Source organism: Hypanus sabinus, chromosome 10 (genome assembly GCF_030144855.1).
Source record: "Hypanus sabinus isolate sHypSab1 chromosome 10, sHypSab1.hap1, whole genome shotgun sequence".
Lineage (NCBI taxonomy): Eukaryota > Metazoa > Chordata > Chondrichthyes > Myliobatiformes > Dasyatidae > Hypanus > Hypanus sabinus.
The window spans coordinates 48,920,502-48,944,653 of record NC_082715.1 but is presented as its reverse complement, the minus strand read 5'-3'; the positions used below and the strand labels follow the sequence as shown (position 1 = coordinate 48,944,653).

Here is a 24,152-nt window from a genome sequence, read left to right as displayed (position 1 = left end):
ATCCAAGTGGTATTCTATTCGTGAAGCCAAAAGAGATGGGAGAAGACCTTAAATAGATTTTTTTTGTATCTGCATTAACCCGGGAGATGGACATAGAGGTAAAAGAAGTGAGGCAAAGCAGTAGTGAGGTCATGAACACTATACAGATTACAGAGGAAGAGGCATCAACTGTCTTGAGGCAAATTAGGGTGGATAAGGACCCAGGGCCTGACAAAGTTTCCCTTGGACCCTGTGGGAGCCTAGTGCAGAAATTGCAAGGGCCTTGGTAACTTGGTAAAGATATTTCAAACATCCTTAGCCACAGGATATGTGCCAGAGGATTGGAGGATAGCTAATGCTTCGTTGTTTAAGAAAGGCTCTAAGAATAAGCCAGGAAATTATAGGCTGGTGAGCCTGACATCAGTAGTGGGAATCCTGGCAGTCAAGATGAGGTAGTAAATTCGATATACCTTGGCTTCGCAGGAGAAATGAGAGAGCGGTTGTAGAAGGTTGCTTCTTCGACTGGAGGCCCGTGGCTAGTGGTGTGCCACAGAGATCAGTGCAGGGTCAGTTTTAATTTGTCATCTATACCAACAATCAGGATGATAATGTGGTAAACTGGATCAACAAATTTGTGATTGACAGCAAGGTTGGTGGTGTTTTGGGCAGCGAGGAGGGCTATTAAGGCTTGCAGTGGGCTCTGGACCAGCTGAAAAAATAGGCTGAGAAATGGCAGAGGAATTTAATGTGAGGTGTTGTAACTTGGGAAGACCAACCAGAGTAGGTCTTATACAGTGAGTGATAGAGTGCAGTAGAACAAAGGGAACTGGCAATACAGATCCATAATTCCTTGAAAATGACATCATGGGTAGATAGGGTCGAGAAAGAAAGTTTTTGGCACATTGGCTTTCATAAATCAAAGTATGGGGTAAAGGAGTTGGGATGCTATGTTGTAATTGTACAGGACATTGGTAAGGCCTAATTTGGACTATTGTGTCCAGTGTTGGTCAGCTACCTACAGGAAAGATGTAAATAAGATTGAAAGAGAAAATTTACAAGGATGTTGCTGGAACTGGAGGGCCTGAGTTATCAGGAAAGGTTGAATAGGTTAAGATTAATTCCCCTGAACATAGAAGATTTGGATGAGGGTTATATGAGGGGTATAGATAAGGTAAATGCAAGCAGGCTTTTTCCACTGAGGTTGGATAAGATTAGAGGTCATGGGTTCAGAGTGAAAGGTGAAGTATTTAAGGGGAACAAGAGGGCAACCTTCTTCACTCAGAGGGTGGTGAGAGTGTGGAATGAGCTGTCAGCACAAGTGGTGGATGCAATTTTGTTTTCAACATATCGGTGAAATTCGGATAGGTACATGGAAGGGTGGGGTACGGTGGGCAGGTCGATGGACTAGGCAGATTAATGGATTGGCATGGATGAAATGGGCTGAAGACCTGTTTCTGTGCTGTAGTGTCCTATGACTTCATAACGCTATATACACAATATTGATCCGTCCATCATTGTTGACTATTAAAGTGAAGCAAGCAACACCTTTTCCTATCAGAAAACAGCCATATGGTGATAAACAAGTCATTTTTAAGGATTTCACGTATGTCCTTACAAGCCAGGTACAGTTCAGAGATAATTAATAACAGTTGATAAATACAGGCCTGCTGCTAGACACGTCCAATGTATAAATAAGGGACCAGAGTAAGAGGCTGAGACCCATATGAAAATGTTTTCATATTTTCTTATGACAAAGAGTCACTATGAGGTGTCTTCATAACTCTAGAGCAGGGAATCCCAACCTGGGGTCCACAGGCCCCTCTATTAATGGTAGGGGTCCAATGGCATAACAAGGTTGGGAACCCCGATCTAGGGGTTTAGTTTGATCTCAGGTGCTGCCTATGTGACGTTTTCCATGTTCTTGCTACAACCATGCACGCTTCCCGAGTTTCCGTTTCATCTACAGCCCCAAAAAGACTGGTTGATTAATTAGCTAATGTAGAATACTTCTTAGCACAGTAACAATATGAACAAAAGAGTTCATGATTTTGTGTGAGAGAGAGTATGATTAGCAGGAGCATATGGAAATAAGTAATTTAAGCTACTAATATTTCCCCCCTTTGGGAGTTGGCACGGGCCTAACTGGTCAAATGTCTACCTTCTATTATTGTAAATACAAACAAATTCCTCCTTTTCTCAAACCCCTTACTATAAAACATCATTGTAACAAGATGTAATTTTCTATCTATCCATATAATGGCCAAACTTTATAATCGGACACATAGTGCTGGCCATTAACAAATTTGTCCTCAAAGATCTATTGACTTAATACCACACCATACCTATGGTATGGGCTGTCCTGTTCCATTATTTGTTGCTTTTAAATCTCAGCTCAAGTGGATCTTGTATGTCAAGCATCAAAGATATCAACAAGCAGTATGAGCAGCAATCACATTAAGGTATTCTTACAGATATGAAACCAGGAAGTTTTAAATGAATATTTTGAACATTTTACAGAATGCCAAATCAAGATTGAAATGTACACAAGGTTAAGGCATATATCACCAGTTTAGATGCCACATAATGGCCATCAATAAAACACTGCAGTTCAGGTTAATTCTCTCATGTGGGCCAACTGGAAAGTCTGAGTGCTTTTTTGGGAAAGTAAATATGAATGTTGATTTAATTCAGCAACACAATAGAAGCAGCTGAACACATCTAGATATAGCAAATTAGTGGCTTGGAAGTTGGCAGAGTTTCCAGTTTGAAGGAGGTGGTGATTTTGTATGTCAATGTCTGCATGCAGACACTGTCTTCCTTCAGCTAAATTATTATTTGTGTGGCTGTAGATATGGTTATAGCAAAAAGGCATAAATCCCTTAAGCTCCCTGATAGTAGTTCCCTTCTCAAACAGCATGAAAGGCAGCACTGAAAGTAATCTGATGCTCAAACTGGAAAGGTCACATGAAAAAAAAAATGAACTCTGCAGTTCTTGATGGACAAAACCCTTTTGTAGGCTTGAACCTTCATTCCATATAGATCAGAACAAAGGTTAGAAAACATGGAATTTTCTTGATTTACTCCTTGTTTTTGGAAACCTGTAAGAACAACATGACTAATCGTGCCTACATCAACAGAGCTGGGCAGCTATACATTCTGCTCTGTCCGTTTTCTACCCAATGACACGAATTAAAAGTTTTCCACTTTTGAGTAACCCACATCTCCATCACATACTCATCTGATGTTTGTGTTTCTCTTTTTCCTTCTATCTACTTCTTCCATCCTCTTTCACCCTCCTCCATCAACATAGTTCAGTCAATACATCATCCCCTGTCATCATTTGATTCCACATATCAACTACCAGCCTTTACCCAACTCTCTCTGTTCTGCTTACTGGCAATCTGTCCTCTTCCATCTCCGTCCTGGTGTGAGGTTTTGACCTGAAGCACTGACATCCACCTGCTTGACTTGCTGAGTTACTCCAGTTTTCTGTTTTTTGTTGTAGATGCATAGTAATGGCAGCTTATGGTCAAATACTGAAACACTGACCAATGTCCAAAAGAGAACCAAGAGAACCTTGCAAATTTACATGCTGGGAGATGGTGGTGCAGGTGAGAAAAACAAGAATAGGCGCATGTGCATTTGCTGAAATTTATCAATGCTTTGAACATCTGTGTTTTTTGATTATCTGTGTCTCACAGAGCATCAGTGGCTGACCAGCAGGATGCAAAGAGTGGGAATAAAGGGGTCTTTACTGTTTGGCTGCCGATGACTAGTGTTGCTCCTGGGGATCAGTGTTGGGACTGCTTCCTTTCACGATATATGTCAATGATTTGGATGATGGAATTAATGACTCTTAGCCAAGTTTGCAGATGATACAAAGATAGATGAAGGACCAGGTAAGGTTGAAAAAGTAGAGTCTTCAAGACAGACATATTAGGAGAATGGGCAAAGAAGTGGCAGTGGGAATATAGTGCAAGGAAATATATGGTCATGAGCTTTAGTAGAAGGAATAAAGGCAGACTATTTTCTAAAGAGGGAGAAAATTCAGAAATCAGAATTGTAAAAGGACTTGTGAGTTCTTGTGCAGGATTCTCTAATGGTTAATTTGCAGGTTGAATCAGTGGTAAGGAAGGTAAATGCAGTTTTAGCATTCAGTTTGAGAGGACTAGAATATAAAAACAAGGGTGTAATACTGAGGCTTTATAAGCATTGGTCAGACCACACCTCGAGTATTGTGAGCAGTTTTAGAGAGGGTCCAGAGGAGGCTCATGAGAATGATCTGGGAATAACAGGGTTAATTATGAGAAGCGGTTGATGGCACTAGACCTGTACTCACTGGTGTTCAGGAGAATGGTGAGGGGTGGGGGGGGAGGTGGTATTTCATTAAAACCTATTGAATAGTGAATGGCCTAGCTAGAGTGATGTATGGAGAGGATGTTTCCTATTGTCAGGGAGTCTAGGACGAGAGGGTATGGCCTCAGAATAGAAAGGTGCCCCTTTAGAATAGGAGGAGGAATTTCTTTAGCCAGAGGGTGGTGAATCTGTGGAAATCATTGGGTATGTTCAAGGTGGAGGTTAATAGATTCTTAATTAGAAAGGTAAGAGAAGGCAGGAGAATGGGGCTGTTGGGTCCTTCTGACCCAAAGCATTGACTGTACTTCCGTTCAAAGATGCCGCCTGACCTGCTAAGTTCCTCCAGCATTTTGTGTGTGTTAGATTGGAATTGTGTGTTTGTTGTGTCTTTGTAGTGTGTTAAAGTTGTATCAAAGGACTGATATCATGTACCACTGAGACAAAGTTGGACTGTTTGAAGAGGTGGAGTGAGCTGGTGGCTTAAAGGGAAGGTTTCTGAATTTCTGTTTGATTAGGCCGAGTGAGAAGTGTGACACTTGATAGATCAAGGGGAAAACTGCAATTATGGATGATTGGCTAGCAAAACTTTACCTTGAAGAGTAAGATCTCCCAGTTGCAAAGAGCACTAGAACTGGGAAGGGTGATCTGATCAGTCATCATAAGTTATCCCTCATTAAATCATCAATGGATTAAACCTCAAGACAATAATGAATAAGTGGAACTCAGTTTAGAGCATGGGGAGATGGAAAGGTGTAGCGTAGACTTTGTATCGTCACTGTAATCTCTCAACCTCTCAGTTAATCACCATATTGACTTTTAACAGCTATTAATTCCCTGGATCAGACTCTTGCACACCACCAGTTGTGGTTCATTCCCACCCCACTGCAAACATCTGGAGGTAGAGCAGCAGTCTGCCTCCTTTATGAAATCAGATTCCAAATTTGGCTTCTTTGGAAAAAGAGAAACAATGGGGGAAGACATTTAACACATCAGTTCCACATGTCAAATTAGCTGCATTCTAACCAAGTGCACATAAGATACTGAAGAATGAATTGGCTCAATGGAAATGCACAGTTGACCTAACTGAACTGAGTTGGAGAACTGTGGCTGCATGCTGGGCATCCTAGTGCAGTTTGTTTGTCAGATCTGAAACTCCAACTGGCTCTGGCACCAGGCCAGCTTGCAAAGAGTTTCTGGAGTCAGGAGATTTGGAAACTTTGTTAGCAATTCCTTAAAACTACATGGCTCACTAACTTTTATGGCTCCTCATTTTGAGTTGTGAATAGTGTTTCAGTATTACTTCTCATAAAAGTACCATAGAGAAGAATGGGCAGGAGATTTGTTTTAGAGAGCTTGCATTTTCAATGTGCCTGTGCCTGTTTTGGGGGAAGCTAAAAGAAACCTACTTACAATAATGTGATTGCCTACTTCGCAGATCAGATTGGATGTGGCAGGCCGCTAATCAAAAGTTGTCAGTCATAAAATAACTTATGAGTTGCAAAGGAACAAATGCTAAGACCAATTCCATTTGCAACATATTTTTGCAGGTCATCATGTCAAGAATTTAGCACAGTAGTTTGGAGCAGACAGGAACACTCAGATTTTAACATGAAAAGTGCATTTAGTGATGAAAGGTTTTAGGCTCCTGTGCCACATAAAGATATTTTGTGAGACTTGCTGTGTTATAGACTGCCGAATGCACTTGCCTTCAATGCAGCATTGACTCTTCTTCACCAGTAATTTATTACTATAAAGCACTTTAAAGCTGGTATTTTTATTTTGAACATGGAGAGATTAGTGTGGAGACTGTTAAGGCTGTACCATTCAAGAGCATTAGTGGAACAGTCAACAACCTCTGAATACAATCTTTTCTTTAACTGAACTATAAATCATCCTATTTTTTTTCTTTGCGCGAATTGGTACTCAAAAACAAACTCCAGTCTGCCTTGCATTCAAGAAATTCTCTTGAGCTTTCTTGTCCTGGTCCATCGCTGACTACTGTTTCGTTATCAAATCCTGGAAGGTCCCCAAACAAGCTCATTCATTAAAAACTTGCAATTCAGATTCATTTTTTGGTAATCAATTTGACTTCTGAGAGTTGCTAATTGTGCCAAGGCCTGTTTCTAACATGGTTCTTTTTAAACTAACACAAAATACTGCATTAACTGAACTTGATCTGATAATAATTGAACAATTTTTGGTGATTCTTTTTTTCCACAATATATAGTATACTAAAATGCTTGCCATTAATCATCAGGGTAAATAAATATTGCTTTGGTAAGTGAAAACTTTGGAGATTATTCTCACAATAACAGTATAAAAAAAAACTCCAGCTGGAAGTATTTAACATAACTTTGGACAGGACAGACTCAATTTCTTTGCTTAGAATGCTTACAACAATAAACAATACCTTGCTTTGATTAAAAATCTCAACCAACAGTTCCACTTTTTAAACATTTTTGAAGCTACATTTCAACTTTTGAAAGAACCACTGAACTGCTTCGTCACAATATATAAATAAAATGGAAGTGGGACTTTACACATTCTCCTGGAGGCAAGCAAACAAAAACCTACCAGCATTTTCTATTTCTCTCATTTGTTTGGATGGTGGTTCATCAGTGTCCCAGGGAGTTGACTGATTGATAGGAGTTTGTCCCCATCTCACACTTTTATTTAGCATTTGTCCTTGGGTCTGACTGTCAATCTTAGAAGTGCTTGAAGTCTGTATTTATGAAGAAAAAACATAGAGATTTAGACATTATGACTCATTATGTAGATATGAGACACATTTGAAAATATATTACAAATATTTACTCTGTAGACTGTTACTTTCCAGTAATTACATCAGTTTCGAATTAATACTTTCATTTATTCTTTTCTTCATGCCAGTAAATTGAATGTCAAAGTGAATTATAGCTGACTTTTGGCAAGCTGACCCGTTTAGGATATTGAGTCCATTGTGTTCTATGGTTAACTATTTACATTGTGGTCTCAACATTTGATTTTATTTAAATTTCCAATTTTTGCCCAAAAAACCAAAATGCCACAAGCCAGTTCTTACATTGGTTGAACCTCTGTTAATGTGAAAAATATGCGGATGACTTGACAATATCCAGAATATATTTTCTACTCTAATAATCGTAACATTGTCCCAAGTGTATAATTAACGCAGCGGATGGATTTTCAAAGAGTAAGCAACGTAAAATTAGTTGGACTCAGCATGAATAGGGGTTGAAGATAATTTTTTTAATATGGCATAATTCTTCTATGTACCAAACAATGTTAATGAATGAGGGCAAATATTTTGCATTCATTTTAACATGGAAAAACAGTCATCTCACAGATACTTTTTTCAAACTGTTCATTATATATTACCAAGCAAATAAGTAAGTAAGAACAATACACAACAGTAAAAATCAAATAATCTTTATGCTAGTTATACTCCCACTGCAGCAGATCTACCAAGAAATAGAAGGATAATGGTGTGGTATTTAAGCTGACCAGCTGCTTGTGCAGAATATAAAGAAAACATTCAAAATCAATGGGTTTTCATGAGATTAAACTAAAACACAGCTACAATATGGTTGAGATTCTGATTTGAAAATTTTGTATAGCCAATTTTCCCTGTGCCTTGTGCTGTGTGTGGCTGTGGGTACTGTGCTTCACATCTAGGCCCTGGGGTAACACTGTTTTGTTTGGCTGTATTCATGTATGGCTAAGTGACAATTAAACTTGAACTTGACTTCTGTGATTCAACAAGAGAGTACATCAGAATGGGCAATAAACATCAATGTTCCTGTCAACATCTATGTTCCAAAATATGTTTAAGTAATTACTCAAGCACATAGCACTCTAAAACCATTGCATCATAGCAACCCGTTGACTGCCAACTATTAGGAGTCTCAAAGCATTCATAGTGTAATTTGTGTAGATGTAATAGGATGCGTAAGGCAATAGCTAAATCCAATTCTTCAAAGAATTTGAGGTTCTCCCTTACGTAGGTGCACGGTTATTTTCCCCTCTAGATTTGATGAATATACCCCAGCAGTGTGGTTCAGTTGTAGCTCTGCAGAGCACATTCATGAGGTCAAGTAACCACACAGACACATTCACAGAGCACTTAAAGACCCTTTTGTGGTTCCAATAGGCTCTTTTTAGAGGCTCCTGGATAGGTACATGGAGCTTAGAAAAATAGAGGGCTATGGGTAACCCTAGGTAATTTCTAAATTAAGTACATGTTCGACACAGCATTGTGGGCCGAAGGGCCTGTATTGTGCTATAGGTTTCTACGTTTCTATTTCACATTGTTCAAGCACCATAACAAAGACGGGATATTTCTTCCAGCTACATGATTTAGTAAATGTGGATTTAGGACAGACTGCCAAGTAGATACATAAGCTACAGGGATCACGATTCACCAGTTAGAAATAGTCGCATTCCCAGAAATGTGTAGACCAAGTCTCAATTCAGAACTGTAATGAGAAGCTTAGATACATACCCTGCCTGACACAAATTATTGAAGTTATCTACACTAGACAATGCTCACTGATCAAAATTGTGCTTTATTACACAGTCCAAATTCAAGGAATGCTTTTGACAGAAGTTGAGGAAAATCATTCACAAGTACAAAACTGCATATGAGTTTATAAAACACACAAGGACAATTCAGGATAAAGACAAATGCCTTTCCACTGTAACAACAAGGATTCAAAATCTTGTGTTCACCGTACTGTATTTCTTGTTGAAGCAGTTGAGAGAAAGACAGAATTAAAAGTGGCAATTATGCTGAGCAAAAGAAAGTTTACCATGCTGATGACAAATAAAGTTATCTTAAAACCGACTATTAGAGAAACTAAGTACTCCCTCATGACCTGGAAGTAGTATCATGCAACTCTATGTTTAGACTGCAGCTTCCTCCTGAAGGTTTACAAAATAAGGTTGTAACACTTCTCTTAGTTTAAAAATAAGTATTTTCAGACCTATTAGCCAAAACTGCTCAATTATCGAAAGACTCAAAGCATCTTTATTATCAAAGAATGCATAAGTTATACAGGAAGCCACAAAGCAAGAAATCCAAATAACCCAATTGAAAAAAAGACCAAAAACCATTGCACAGAGAAGGAGAGAAAAAGAACACACACACACACACACAGATCACGCAAAAAACGGAAGCAAGCCAAGAGCATCCCAAACCAGACTAAGACCCAGATCCACTCTCAGAGCAGCTGGTGTAGGCACAAACCTCGGTCCGCAGTTCATCACAACCCACAGCCGGATAGTTCACAGCCTTGGCGTGCAAAGGAAGGAATAAACATTGACGGGAGACCGAGTGAAATCAGCCCGACCCTCATCTCTGTACCTGACACTCGGGCTTCCAGCCTACCTGGGCCGACATTTAAATTGTCGAAACACCGGATGGTGCCACGTCTTAGGACATGGATCCCGGCACCGTGAAGTGATAGGGCTACCCGGCCCAAAACTGTTCTCCGTCTAGCCAAATCGGCTGGGCACTTGGAATGACCCAACCTCACACCGGGGTGAGGTGAACGGGCATCGAAACCCTTCCTCATTGATTCCTCTCCAAATCGTTTGCCCCATCTCTGACAATGAAACGAAATCCGTCTGCGATCCCGGCTCAAACCTGTTGTGCCTTGCAATGTCTCAGCATGGCTAATCCCGCAAACCAGCCTCGCCTCCGCCTGCGGCGATAGTTCACCACAACTTGCTTCAGAAAAGATGTTATAAGTAACGCTTTTAGTCAACTCTCTTGCCTTATGATTTACCAGTAAGCTGTCGCACATCTTCGGTAGCACCATCATAAACCCAGATAAATTCTTCTTTCCAGTAAGAATGCAATAAGAAGTTCACATTAGGCTCTAATAAAAACTGGATAAAGTGAAGCAGGTTGCATTCTAAAAATTAAACATGAGCAAATAAGCCAAATGTCAAAATGCTCAAGTCTCATATATTTAGCCTGTGGTATTAAATCTGAACTGGAAAACATACTTGATTTTTGCTTTACTACCGTTCAGTCACAATTTACAGATACAGCAAAATTTCTGAAGATAAGAGCTTGATAGAAGATACACCTCTAGAATGAACACGCATTCAATCATTGCTAAGTAGCAATGCGGCCACTGATGTCCGCTGCAGAATGATCAATCAAATTCTTACTGTTATTCTGATTTGAATGAATGCTCTCAAGGGAATGAGGATAAAGGACCATTTCATATCAGTAAGAACTGCATTAAGGACAACCAAATAGGTAAATGACTGTTCAGAGTCAGAAATACACCCCTGCCTTCCCTGCACTCAGTATTAAAATGCCTTTCAAACTATTTAATTCTGTGGAATTGTTTTCAACTTGGTTTGCGTTCTGCTGCACCAGAATTCTGCTGTGATGGTATGGTTCACTTAATTAGTAACTTTGATCGATAGGACATGAAATAATTTATCATCGCCCAATGTGGAGAGTTTTCCTTCCATTTCAATACAATAAATGCAAGCCAAATGTATCTGCATACATGTCTGCACACAGCTGCATGCCCACAATTGTTCTAAAAACTTTCTTTAAGAACCTGTTTCCTTTGGTTCAGCAATATTCCTGATTTCTCTCTGCCATGCACTGATGAGTATTGACCAAGCAAACCCTACTTTATGAACCAGAATTAACTGGTTAACCTTCACCAAGAGCACGGGAGAGTACTGGACTGCCCAGCATAATGGCAACAGTAATTTGCTTTCTCTTCCTTTGTTATGACAGCAGATCATGCAGTTGCTAAAAGCAGAATTGATATAAAGGAATCGAGGATATGTATTGGTGCAGGAAAGTACCATGATCCTTTTGAATGGTAGAGCAGGCACAAACAGCTGATATGCCCACTCCTTCTTCTATTTCTTATGTTCTTGGGTCATTTTAGACATGGATTCCATTGACTGCAAAGCATTCACTGCCTCTGATCTCCACAAAACCTCTACTTTTATAATTTTATCCTGCTGATGACTGTAGGCTCATAATATAAAACAGGGGAGAATGAGATCCCAGTGGCTGAAGCAAGAGCTAACCAATACAGCGAGATTAGCAGATTTATAATGTTCAAAAATTATCCAAATTTAATAAATACTGCAATGAGTATTACAACATTCCTGAAGATTTTCTTTAATACTTGTCAAAGTCTCTTTGTTTATCCCAGCCTCAAAAATTTTCCATTCTAATTTGCCAATTAAATATGGTTAAAGATAGGAATCATTTCATATTCATATTGAAAGGGGTCCATTGAAGAAAGACAGAACTATAATTTCACAGTGGACTGAGACGAGAGCTAATGGTCTATTCTACAGATTATATATGCAGATTCACTACTAGGTATAACAGTTTTCCAGTCTTGTTTCCTTTCGGATCTAATTCTTTAAAAAAATAGCAGACCTTGGAAACTGGAAAACAGAAAACTTTGCAAGGCAGGCAGTATTTGTGGAGAGAGAAGATGAGACAATGTTTCAGGTCAATAAAATTTAATCAGTAAATCATGTTTGGAGCTATAAAATAGTTGGCAGCAGGAAAGGAACAGTAGGTTTACTCTCTACTAAGTATTCTCTATGCTTTTCTAAATGCCAGCAACATTACGGGCAGACTCTAACAAACTATCTACAATAAATGCCATCTGTAATCATTAGCCTTCATCAGCAACAGCACTACTACTTGTGACCCTCAGTCTCTCAGGGTCTCCACCCTATCATACACAGCACTTTTATTTTCCTCATCTCTCTCTCCCTTCTTTGTAACCTACAACTTACTTCTACCTTGCATCACAGCCTGGTATTGAAACACCAATGCCCTTGAACTGAAACGCCTGAAAAGTTAGTGGATACAGGACAGTCCATCACAGGTTAACCCCTTCTTACCAGTGAGCACAGCTACAAGGAGCACTGCCGCAAGAGAGTAGCATGGATCATCAAGGACCCCATCATCCAAACTATGCTCTCTTCTCACAGCTATCATCAGGAAGGAGGTACAGGAGCTTCAAGACCTTCACCACCAGGTTCAGAAACAGTTATTAGTCCTCAACCATCAGGCTCTTGAACCAGAGGAAATAAAATCACCCAGCCCAACACTGAACTATTCCCACAACCTAAGACTGACTTCCAAGAACTCTTTGTCTCATGTTTGTAATATTTATTATTATTTTGCTTTCTTTTTGTATTTGCACAGTTTGTTCCCTTTTGCACATTGGATGTTTGTCCATCTTCTCTGCAATTTTTCATTGATTCTATTGTGTTTCATTGTATTTACTGTGAAGGCTGCAAGAAAATGAATCTCAGATGTATAAGGTGACACGTATGTGCTTTGATGGCAACTTTACTTCGAATTTTCTTCAATTTCGTTGAAAAGTCATTGTTGTGAGCTGCTGAATATTCTCTCTCTCAACAGATGTAGAAAACCTCAAATGATGACCTACAATCCATTTTAACAATGCACTCTATTATATGATGCTCTGCCTTCAAAGCAGATAGGGCCACATCTACAGCAAAGTCCTTTTTCATCATGCAGGCACACCCAATTACAGAAAGCTGAACTGTATTGTACTCCAGACTACCTGCCAGACCTCCTCTCCCAATTAAAATAGCTAAAGAACTGCTCTGAGATCTCAATCATTCTTTCACTCTGTCTCTTGCAAAAATGCTATTCCCTTTTCTCAGTTTCTTCATCTCAGCTATATCTGTTCCCAGGATGAGACCTTCCTTTCCAGAACATCAGAGATGTCCTCCTTTTTCAAAGAACAGGGTTTCACTTCCTCCACCTTTGATGCTGCCCTCACCTGCATCTCCTCGACATCCATGTTCACCGCATCCTCCCTCCATCTTAACAGGGATAGTGTTCCTCTTGTCGTCACCTATCCACCCCATGATCCTCTGTATCCAACACATCATTCTCCACAATATCTGTCATCTTCAACAGGACCCCAGCACCAAATGTACCTTTGCTTTCCTCCCATTCTCCACTTTCTGCATGGATCATTCCCTCCACAATCCCCTTATATATATGTCCCTCTCCACTCATCTCCCTCCTGGCACGTACCTCTGTATGTGACAGAATTGCTATACCTATCCATTTAGTTTCATTCAGGGCCCCAAGCAGTGCTTCCAGATGAGGCAACACTTCACCTGCAAATCTGTTGGGATCATCTACTGTACCCGGTGCTCCCTCTGTGGCCTCTCTACATTGGTGAGACTCATCATAAGTTGGGGAACCACTTTATTAAGCATCTCTGCTCCACTCACAAAAAGCAGAATTTCCTACTGGCCAGGAAATTTAATTCCTATTCTCATTCGACATGTTGGTCCTCTTCTTCTGCCATGATGATGCCACCCTCAGGTTTTAGGAGCAACACCTAACATTCTATCTAGGTAGCCTACAATCTGATGGCCTGAAGATCAATTTCTCCTTCTGGCATTTCCTCCTCTATCTTGCTTCTTACCTCTTCTCCTTCATTGCCTAGCACCTCCAGTTGGTGCCCTCCTCCACCTTCCTTTCTCTCGTGGTCCACACTCTTCTCCTATCTGATTCATTCCTCTCCAACCCTTTTCCAATCATCATTTCCAAGATTCTTACTTCATCCTTGCTTTTCTCCCCACTCTCCAAACTGGGTTTACCTATCACCTAGCTTTTCCTGATGAAGGATCTCAGCTCGAAATGTCAACTATCTGCTGCCTGACCGGCTGAATTTCTCCAGCATTTTGTGTGTGTTGCCCTGGATTTCAGAATCTTTTGTGCTTGTAGAAGACTTCCAATGGTTTTTTGATTCTAGAAGAACTTGTATAATACAATGCAACAAACCCTTTTGATAAATTGCCCTACTTTGCTCTCAAAATATGAAGGTGTGATCATATTGCATGATTTTTTTTCTGTTTTATGAAACACATGGGTAGGTTGAGGTGAGGGCAGAATAGCAAAATCTCCTGGTCATCTCACATTACCTATAGAAAGGGATAAATCAAAGACTGCAAATGCTGAACACAAACACAATACAATTGTTAATCAATCTTCCAGGATTTTATTCAAGTTGATAATCCGGTCACTTCCAGCACTCTAAAATACTGCTAACAGTTGCACCTTGTATTTCTCGTTCAAACTTACTCTTCATGAATTACAAGCCCAAATCAGAAATTCGGAGCAACAATCTTATTGGCTTTCATTATCTTAATGAGATATCTAGAGACTCTGTGGCCAGATAGTGGAAAGTATCAAAGGGTTTGAAAGTGAAGCTAAAGCATTTTGCAATTATTCTTTGCTTTAACAAAGCTCCAGTTTTACACAAGACAAAATTTGCTTTGTGGGATTTTGGTGCCTTTATTATTTATGCAGAATCAATTTCATTGCAATCTCCTTGAGAAACTATTGATGAAATATTGGAAAATGAAGGTTAAGAATAGCAGTTCTAAGTGTTTGTAACAAAATTAAAAAGAAAGCTTTCAGTAATGCGCAAACTATAACTCAAAGACATACCTTATAAATGATCTAATCCTTCTGTACTTCTGTTATAAATTGAAGAATATGAATACACTTTATGTTCTTGAAATAAAATGTTCATTATCATCACTTTTCTGCCATGATTTGCTAAAATAATTCGACACTATGTCTGAACTGAGATTTTTTGATGTGTAATGCCCAAGGCTATCCTTGGTACATCATTATGCTATATTGGTTCATTCAAGGACCATGATGCCATACAAAAAATCAATAAAGGCCATGTGACAGTCTTATTGTTTTACCAGAATTTGAATAGATTGGTCTCAGATTTATCTGCAGTATCTCATACCATCAAATGTAATGCATATTCTCCGGAATAAAAAGGGCTACCTGCTTTTGGAAAGAAGAAGTCAGAATTCTCTTCTCAAAATATGCCACATTTTACATTTTGTTGCTACAATCATTCCCTCGCTCTTTCCTATAAATGTTTGTTCCCTATACTTGGTTTCTGTCCTTCACTGGCCAAAATTCTCCTTGACAATATTTCTGCAAGCTTATTTATTAATCATGCATGAATATATTTTGCAAAATAATAGCTTTAAGATGCAATGGAACTAAGATAATTACATTTTTTTTTAAAGTGGACTGCTGGAATAGCTTCTAACATTTCTGATATTGTATGATATGGCTAAGCAATCCATCCACCACCATTCTGGTTCTCAGTCCTGCATGGACCCAGACTTCTTAAAAAAATCTGCTACTATTTGAAATTTTGCATATTTTCTGCTTAAAAGCTTGAATTGATTTGGCACAGGATTCGATATTGCTGCCTGACTCTCAAATGTCATCATAAATACTTGGCTAAAGGTTCAAAACAGAGACTTAAATTGCCTAATTACATCTGTATGATGAAACATTTGGAGTCTATATGAGAATTGAATTGCTTGCTTATTCTAACTAACCTTTAGAAAAAATGGAAATGGCTTGAATATATCAATAATGGGGCCAAATCACATTTCACAGCAAGGTGTACAGATGACTGCCAGTTTCACAAAAAACTAAAACCTAAGAGCAGGATAAATTAATGCTGTTACTTTTGTAGTTATCGACTTATGGCCAAGATAATAGAAGACCCAATGTTGGTGAGATTTTTTGAATAGGTTAATTGAGCATCAATTCAGTTGATGATTATTGAGGAAATTTCAGATTAGGAATGGGTTTCCAACTAAGTAGGGTTGTTTTTGCCAATTTGCAGAGCAAAATAACAGATCAGCAAACCGTAACTATATTCGGAGACAACTTGTGTTTATCAAAGTAAAATTCAAAGCAAATGTATTACCAAAGTAGATAGATGTCACCATATAGAATCCTGAGATTCATTTTCTTACAGACACATTCAACAAATCCGTAGAATAATAACCATAATAGAATCAATGGAAGACAGCACCAACTTGGGCATTCAACCAGTGTGCAAAAGTTCAAAAATTCTAAATTCAAAATAAATTTGTTATCAAAGTATATATATATATATATATATATATATATATCACCATACATAACCCTGAGATTCATTATCTTCTGGGCATACTCAATAAATCCATAATAGAATAACAACAACAACAGATTGAATGAAAAACCACACCCAACTAGGGCATTTAACTAGTGTGCAAAAATAAAAAAAAACTCTGCATATACAAAAAAAAGGAAAGTAATAATAGTAAATAAATAAACAGTAAATATCGAGAACATGAGATGAAGAGTCATTCAAAGTGATTCCATAGGTTGTGGGAACATTTCAATGATGGGGCAATTGAAGTTAAGTGAAGTTATCCCCTTTGGTTCAAGAAACTGGTGTTTTAGGGTTAATAGCTGTCTCTGAAGCTGATGGTATGAGTTCTGAGGCTCCTGCACTTTTTTCCTGATGGCAGCAGCAAGAAGAGAGAATGGCCTGATTGGTGGGGTCTCTGATGATGGATGCTGCTTTCCTGCGATAGAGTTTCATGTAGTCGTGCTCAATAGTATGGAGGTCTTTACCCGTGATGGATTTTGCCATATCCACTCCGCTGTGGGAGCTTCCGTTCAGGGGCACTGGTGTATCAGCAGGGAGAGTGTTAATTTCTAATGCTTGTAAATCTTAGCACAAATTGCACAATTCTTTTCAGAAGCAAAGGGCTGTCTAGCTGCATGTGTAGCAAGAGAAATGGAGAGGTAACAATAATCAAAAAAGTTAAATAGTAGTGAACTTCTTCCATGGCTTACACTGAAGAGTATGTGTAAAATATAATAAACAAGTCACTATACTGGGCATATAGTCACAGTAAAGAATGAAATAAATGCTATTAAAGAATCAGCTTTTTAAATGATACTTTCTCTTGAGATGCAGTGATGCCAATCCATATTGGTGTTAAGAGAATCTGGAGCTATATCCATCAATCCTATTTATAGAAATGAAATCTAAACAGAAGTATCATTGCACACATTAAATTAAGCTGCATGATCGCGATCAAATGGCAGTGCCCACCTGATCCACAGAGATTCAAACACTGTTCTGTTTCGAAACAACAAATATTAAGCTGCAAAGCAAAATACTGAAGATAGTGAACATCACAAATCCTCATGTGAATTTGTCCTGCTCTCGCAGAAAAGAATTGACACTTCTAATTAACAAGGGGTTAAGTGTTTGCAGAGCTGTCAAATTCACATATCTACATTGCACAATTGATTTTCTGACATGAGGAAATTATTACATTTTGCTCAAGAAGCCAGCATTGCAATCATCCATTTTGAACACTTTCCTTTTAATGGAATGCTCGCCATCACATCCCACCTTCGTGGACTTTTACATCTGTACTCAACATTTTGTATGAAGTGATAGAGATAGATGAACAGTACATAGTAGTAGCAAACTGTAAATAAATGAATTGTCCGCCAAAACGAGAAGAGCCAGAATAGTATCTTTGCAGTAAATATTTTTCCAACTCTATAAAGCACAAGCTGCCATGCAGTAATTTGTTAATATGACAGCGTTATACATTTCCTTTGTCTTGCATCACATCCACAAGTAACACTTAAGAGCTATCAACATATAGTATACTGACAGAGATAAAACCAATTCTGCATTAAGCCATCTAATGCCATTTGCTGATAATTAACCTCATTTAGGTTTTTTTAATGTTCTTAATGTAATGTTTCTAAAAGAATGACTGAAAAATTACTCATATGTGGAATTGGGCATTTGGGCTCTGTAAGATTGTGGCAAATCATTGCGCATCTCCTTCATTGAGATTGCATCATTGAGAAATAAAACACAAGAGCTACCAGGAACTAAATGGCTGAATAAAGTGTCATCTTAGATACTGAGGAAGAAATTTGAAAAATATTCTTTTATGAAAAGAGCGAGAAGGAGGCAAAAAGTATAAGGAAAAAAGGATTTTAAAATCCTTCAATTGAAATTAATGATGTATCATTATTGTAATAGACAATCTTCTGTAGCATAATGATTAGCAATAATTAACACTTTATCACAAAGGAAATACATTTGAAGCAGCAAGATACAACTTTCTATAGCCAGTTCAAACTATAAAAGATTCCCAAATACAGGAATATCAATGCCGTTCAATTGTCAGATGCTGTTTTCACAAAGCAACTCTGAAAACAACTTTACCTATTTGAACTTGGGCCATATGTTTACAGCTTGCCAAAGTAACTCTGCCCTTTAAACGTGAATAATGGAGAGTACTGTATCTCAATGTAATTCTGACATCAGTCTCTGACCGACCCACCTTTTTGTTTTCTTTGGAAATTCTCTAATTTGGTAGTTGTCAATTGACTGTGCATTGATACGATGTCTTTGACATTGTGAAGCAAGCCAAGATATGGGACAGGACTAACAAAACTACTCATATTGCCATTATCAGTCTTTGGCATGCTTTGGCTTTGGGTGTACAATGCAAGTTGAGACCAAGTTGCGATAATAAGCCAGTATTTGGTTTATTTTATCACATGTACCGAGATACAGCCACAAGCTTTGTTTTCATAGCATAGCTTTATTTGTCACATGTACATTTAAACATACAGTGAAAAGTGTCATTTGTGTCAAATCAGATTAACGAAGATTGTGCTGAGCATCCCACAGTGTTGTCACACTTCTAGTGCCAGCACAGCACGCCCACAACTTACTAACTCTAGCCGCCCGTCTTTGAGACGTGAGAGGAAACCAGAGCACTCGGAGGAAACCCACACGATCACGGGGAGAATGTATAAACTGCTTACAGATGGCCGGGTGAATCAAATTCTGATCATACAGCTGCTGCTGTACAGTGTTGTGCTTGCCACTACCTATTGGGCCACAGGACAAATGGAAAAAATAACAACAGGATGCAGAATATAATTTTACAATTACAGTGTCGATAGTTACATTGGGTGACAGGTCATGATGAGCTTGATTGAAAGATTAGCCGTACACCCTCATACAAAAGATCAGTTCAAGAATCGTCTTAACAACGGAATGGAAACTGTCCTTGAACCCAGTGGTTTATGTTTCAAGCTTTAGTAGCTTCTACTCGATAGAAGGGGAAGGTGTTGAAACATTCCACAGTAATGATTCTACTTATATTTAATTTATGAAAAAGAAAGGCAGCTTTTATATTTATGTGCTGTGCCTTTATAATAATTTAGTATACACCCCTGTATATTGTTCTCAAAGGTGCAATGAAGTGGCAATTAGTTGTTGATATGTTACAAGGAACTCTTAAGTAACTGTGCAATATTAGGGAGTCACAACGCCAGTAATGATGTACCCCAAAGTCTCTCATGGTTCAATGATAACAACTTTTCTCTCAATGCCTAGGAAACAAAATAGATGGTTATTAACTTCAGGAAAGAGGGAAACATACATGGTGCTGAGGTTGAGATGGTTGAGAGTTTCAAGTTCCCAGGAATGAACATCGACAGTAGCCTGTCCTGGTCCAACCACATAGACACCTTGGCCAAGAAAGTTCACCAGCTCTTCACCTTTCTCGGGAGGATAAACAAAATTGGCACGTCCACTTTGACTCAATTTTTATTGATATACCACAGAAAGGTTATGTTTGGTAGGGCAATCGCTCTGTCTGTGACAAGAAACTGCAGTTATGGACACAAATCACCACATCATGGAAATCTGCCTCCCCTCCATTAACTCTGACTATACTTCTCACTGTCTTGGTAAGGCAGCTGGCATAATCAAAGACTCTACCCCTCTGAACTTCTTATTTCTCCCCCTTCCATCAGCAGAAGTTTAAATCTTACTGAAGTTCAAGATCAACTTCAAAGCCCTTATAACCGACTATTGAATGGTCAAGTGGTGGGATAATTTACTTAACCTACTCTTGACCTTACAATCCATCTCATTACGACCTTCACTGTAATTTCCCTGTAGATATAACACTATTATGAATAATTTTATTTCTTTTGTACAATCTTATTGTATTGTTACCATGAATTGATCTGTATGAATGGTATGCAAGTCAAGTTTTTTCGCTGTTCTTCGTGTACATACGAAAATAATAAACTAAATTGCCAATTTCCCATATTCAAAACATAACGTCTTGTATTTATATGCTATTTTCAATGTGCCAAAACATTCCTAGATGCCTCATGGGTATGTTTTTAACCAAAGTGTAACACTGAGTTGTGACAAAATGTGCTTTGATAATTTAGTTTTTTTAAATGTTGAAGGGGCAAAATTAGATTTATACAGATTAATTATTTCAATTGGATCTTTAAGAGGAGATCAAATGATAGAACTCCAGAACCATGCTGGAAGTTGAGATTTTTTCTCTCCTAGAAATAAGTAAACTTAAGGAAAACACACAAGATGCTGGAAGAACCCAGCAGGTCAGGTAGCATTCATGGAAATGAACAAACAGTTGATGTTTCAGGCCAAGATCCTATTCCAGTACTGGAAAGGAAGGGGGAAGACGCCCAAATAAAAAGGGGGGAGGAAGGGAAGGAGATTAGTGAAGCCAGGCAAGTGGGAAAGGTAAAGGACTGGTGTGGAAGGAATCTGATAGGAGAGAAGAGTGGACCATACAAGAAAGGGAGAGAGGAGGGGCGACAAGGGGAGGTGATAGACAGGTGAGAAGAGGTAAGAGACCAAAGTTGGGAATAGAAGAAGAGGGAAGGGGGAGGGGAAATTTTCCTTTTACCAGAGAAGAAATTGATATTCATGTCATTAGGTTGGAGGCTACCCAGACAGAATATAAGGTATTGCTCCTCCAGTGGATTTCCAAGTTATGTTCTGTTTGCATTATGCAACCTTTAATTACAGTATTCAGCCAGATTTTGAATGGTCAGATGTGCAAATGATGAATATTTTATTATATATGTAAGGATTACTTTTCTGCTGAACAATTTTGATTTCCCTTCAGTTAACTTGTAACTTTATCCATTTTTCAGAGTTGGCTAGTGTTGGTGTTGTGATGTATAAGCCAGACACTGGACAGAGCACTTGATTGTATCATACGTCATCCTGCGATGGTCCACAGTACCAATTCCTCATTGAATAGGTTTTCAGCTAAAGGACACAGTTGTTAATTTACAGCCTAGTGAAAGTAGTTAAATCTCTCCTAAATAATGTCATTCAAACGTTAGACTTAACAATGGAAATTTACTGGCGCTGTCACTCAATAAAGAAAGCAAAAGTTAATCTTTTCTAACAGGTACTGGAATCATGGAAACTACTTATTTGAATTAAACCTGGCCACAGTTTTGTTTTTAAATTCATGAAATTTCATTAGGAGCAGCTAAAATCAAAATGGGACACTTCCCTGTGAAAATGTGTGTTGCTAATTCACATCTCTGAACAGGAATCATTGCTCACCTCAGAGAACAGATTCCATACAGGCATTTAACAGTTTATTCAAAACCAAATGCAGGGGTACCCCAGCACTCTACCTGGGCTCGGTGCATAATTGATTAGCAATAGAAAGCCATTTGCATACACGGCAACCTGACAGCGATTCATCATCATCATTATGTGCAGTGTGACATAGGCGATTATGGTCAATGACAATGACTGGTCTTGGCTACTTTTTCTGCAGAAGTGGTTTGCCATTTCCTTCTTATGGACAGTTTCTTTACAAGACAGGTGATCCCAGCCATTATCAATACCCTTCAGAAATTGCCTGGCATAAGAGGTCACATAGCCAAGTCTTGTGATACGCACCAGCTACTCATATGACCATCCACCATCTGCTCCCATGGTTTCACATGACCTTGATCGGGGGCTAAGCAAGTGCTGCATCTCGGCCAAGGATGACCTGCAGGCTAGCAGAGGGAAGGAGAGCTCCTTATATCTCCTTTGCTAGAGACTTATCTCCACCGCACTGTCCAGAAGACTATTACCGCTGACAAAAAGAACAAGATTTTCAGAAAGGTGACAAGAAACTTCTCAGGTAAATGGACAGATTTCCTTCAACCACATTGGGCACAAATGGAGAATCACAGCTGTTTGCTGACTGATAGCTTATCAGGCTATGGAAATAGAGATACATGTATCTTCATTAGCCTTAGATAAATTACTGAAAGACTGGAAACAGATAATGCTGTGTCTTTATTTAACAAAGGCTTCAAGGACAAGCCAAAGAACTACAGACTAACGTGTGCAGTGGGGAAGTTTTCTGGAAGGGATTTCAGAACAGAACTGATTAGGGATAGTCAGCATGGCTTGTGTGTGCGAAATCAATAGTCAATAGACAATAGGTGCAGGAGTAGGCCATTCGGCCCTTTGAGCCTGCACTGCCATTCAATGCATCATCCACAATCAGCACCCTGTTCCTGCCTTCTCCCCGTATCCCTTGACTCTGCTATCTTTAAGAGCTCTATCTAACTCTTTCTTGAAAGTATCCAGAGAATTGGCCTCCACTGCCTCCTGAGGCAGAGCATTCGACAGATCCACAACTCTCTGGGTGAAAAAGTTTTTCCTCAACTCCGTTCTAAATGGCCTACCCCTTTATTCTTAAACTGTGGCCTCTGGTTCTGGACTCCCCCAACATCAGGAACATGTTTCCTGCCTCTAGCGTGTCCAATCCCTTAATAATCTTATAGGTTTCAATCAGATCCCCTCTCATCCTTCTAAATTCCAGTGTATACAAGCCCAGTCACTCCAATGTTTCAACATATGACAGTCCCGCCATCCCGGGAATTAACCTCGTGAACCTACGCTGCACTCCCTCAATAGCAAGAATGTCTTTCCTCAAATTTGGAGACCAAAACTGAACACAATACTCCAGGTGTGGTCTCACCAGGGCCCTGTACAACTGCAGAAGGACCTCTTTGCTCCTATATACAACTGCAGAAGGGCTTCTTTGCTCTTAAATCATGTCTCTGAATTTGATTGGCCATTTTTGGAAGAAGTGATCACAAAGATTGATGACAGCAGCACAGTAGGTGTGGTCTACTGGACTTTTATCAAGCATTGCATCGCAGCTATCTATGTTATTGGTGCAGCGCCCTCTGTGGCTGATGAGACCAATGCAAGGGGGCAGTCTCTGTTGCAAAGGTTGCATCTATCAGTAATCTCAGCTCTGACAGAGATGTAGCTTTCCTTTCTATGGGCCCATTTATTTTCTGCCACTTTCAGGAATTTTTCCTAAGGTGTTCTTTCAGGGTGCTTCTGCATCTGGTGTGGCTGGCTACAAGTTCTTCCCAGGACTCAATGTTGACGTCCAGTGCCTCCATATCAAACTTACAGACATCCCTGTAACACAGCTGCAGCAGGCCAGTGGTTCTTTTGCCTGAAGCCAGCTTACCATACAGGATGTCTCTTAGCATGCGGCCGTCCTGCATGCGGCAGATATGTTCCAGCCAATGTTGCCTGAACAGAGTGTACAAGAGAGGCTGGCACAAAGGAGAACCTCAGCATTGGGTACTCTGTCTCTCCAAGAGATGCTGTATCCCAAAAGACAACCTCTACGGTGTGAAAAAGGCATGCTAAATGGAAGTTATATAAAACAGCTTGAAACAGGGCAAAACAGTGAAGGCCAGTCAACTTCAATTCACAGAAAAAGGCAAATTAATTGCTACATAATTTAGAACAGCATTGTGAATTGACCTCTTCAAAATGCCACAATCTGATTCACCTCCACATAAAAGATCCACATGGAAAATTGCAATAATGTTCACAATATAATTCACCAAATTTGACGACTTGTAAGTCCTAAAAGCATTTTAAATGCTCTTATAACAAATCTTCTGTATGCATTAGATCTAGATAGAATACAAGTGACATTTGGTTTGCATTTTCATCATGTCAATTGCCTGCAACTATATACAATTAACTGAATATTTTTACTGATAATATTAAAGT

The 24,152-nt window shown here is 39.1% G+C and overlaps 1 protein-coding gene across 11 annotated transcripts in view; it reads right to left on the bottom strand.

The window, feature by feature from the left end:
• LOC132400639 (kelch-like protein 29) overlaps positions 1–24,152 on the bottom strand; it is a 436,778-nt gene that overhangs the window by 152,976 nt on the left and 259,650 nt on the right. For all 11 annotated transcript variants that reach the window (XM_059981820.1, XM_059981810.1, XM_059981815.1 and 8 more), the window contains one exon: positions 6,910–7,057. In XM_059981820.1, the coding sequence (XP_059837803.1) occupies positions 6,910–7,057 (148 nt within the window). The remainder of the gene's footprint in view (positions 1–6,909; positions 7,058–24,152) is intronic.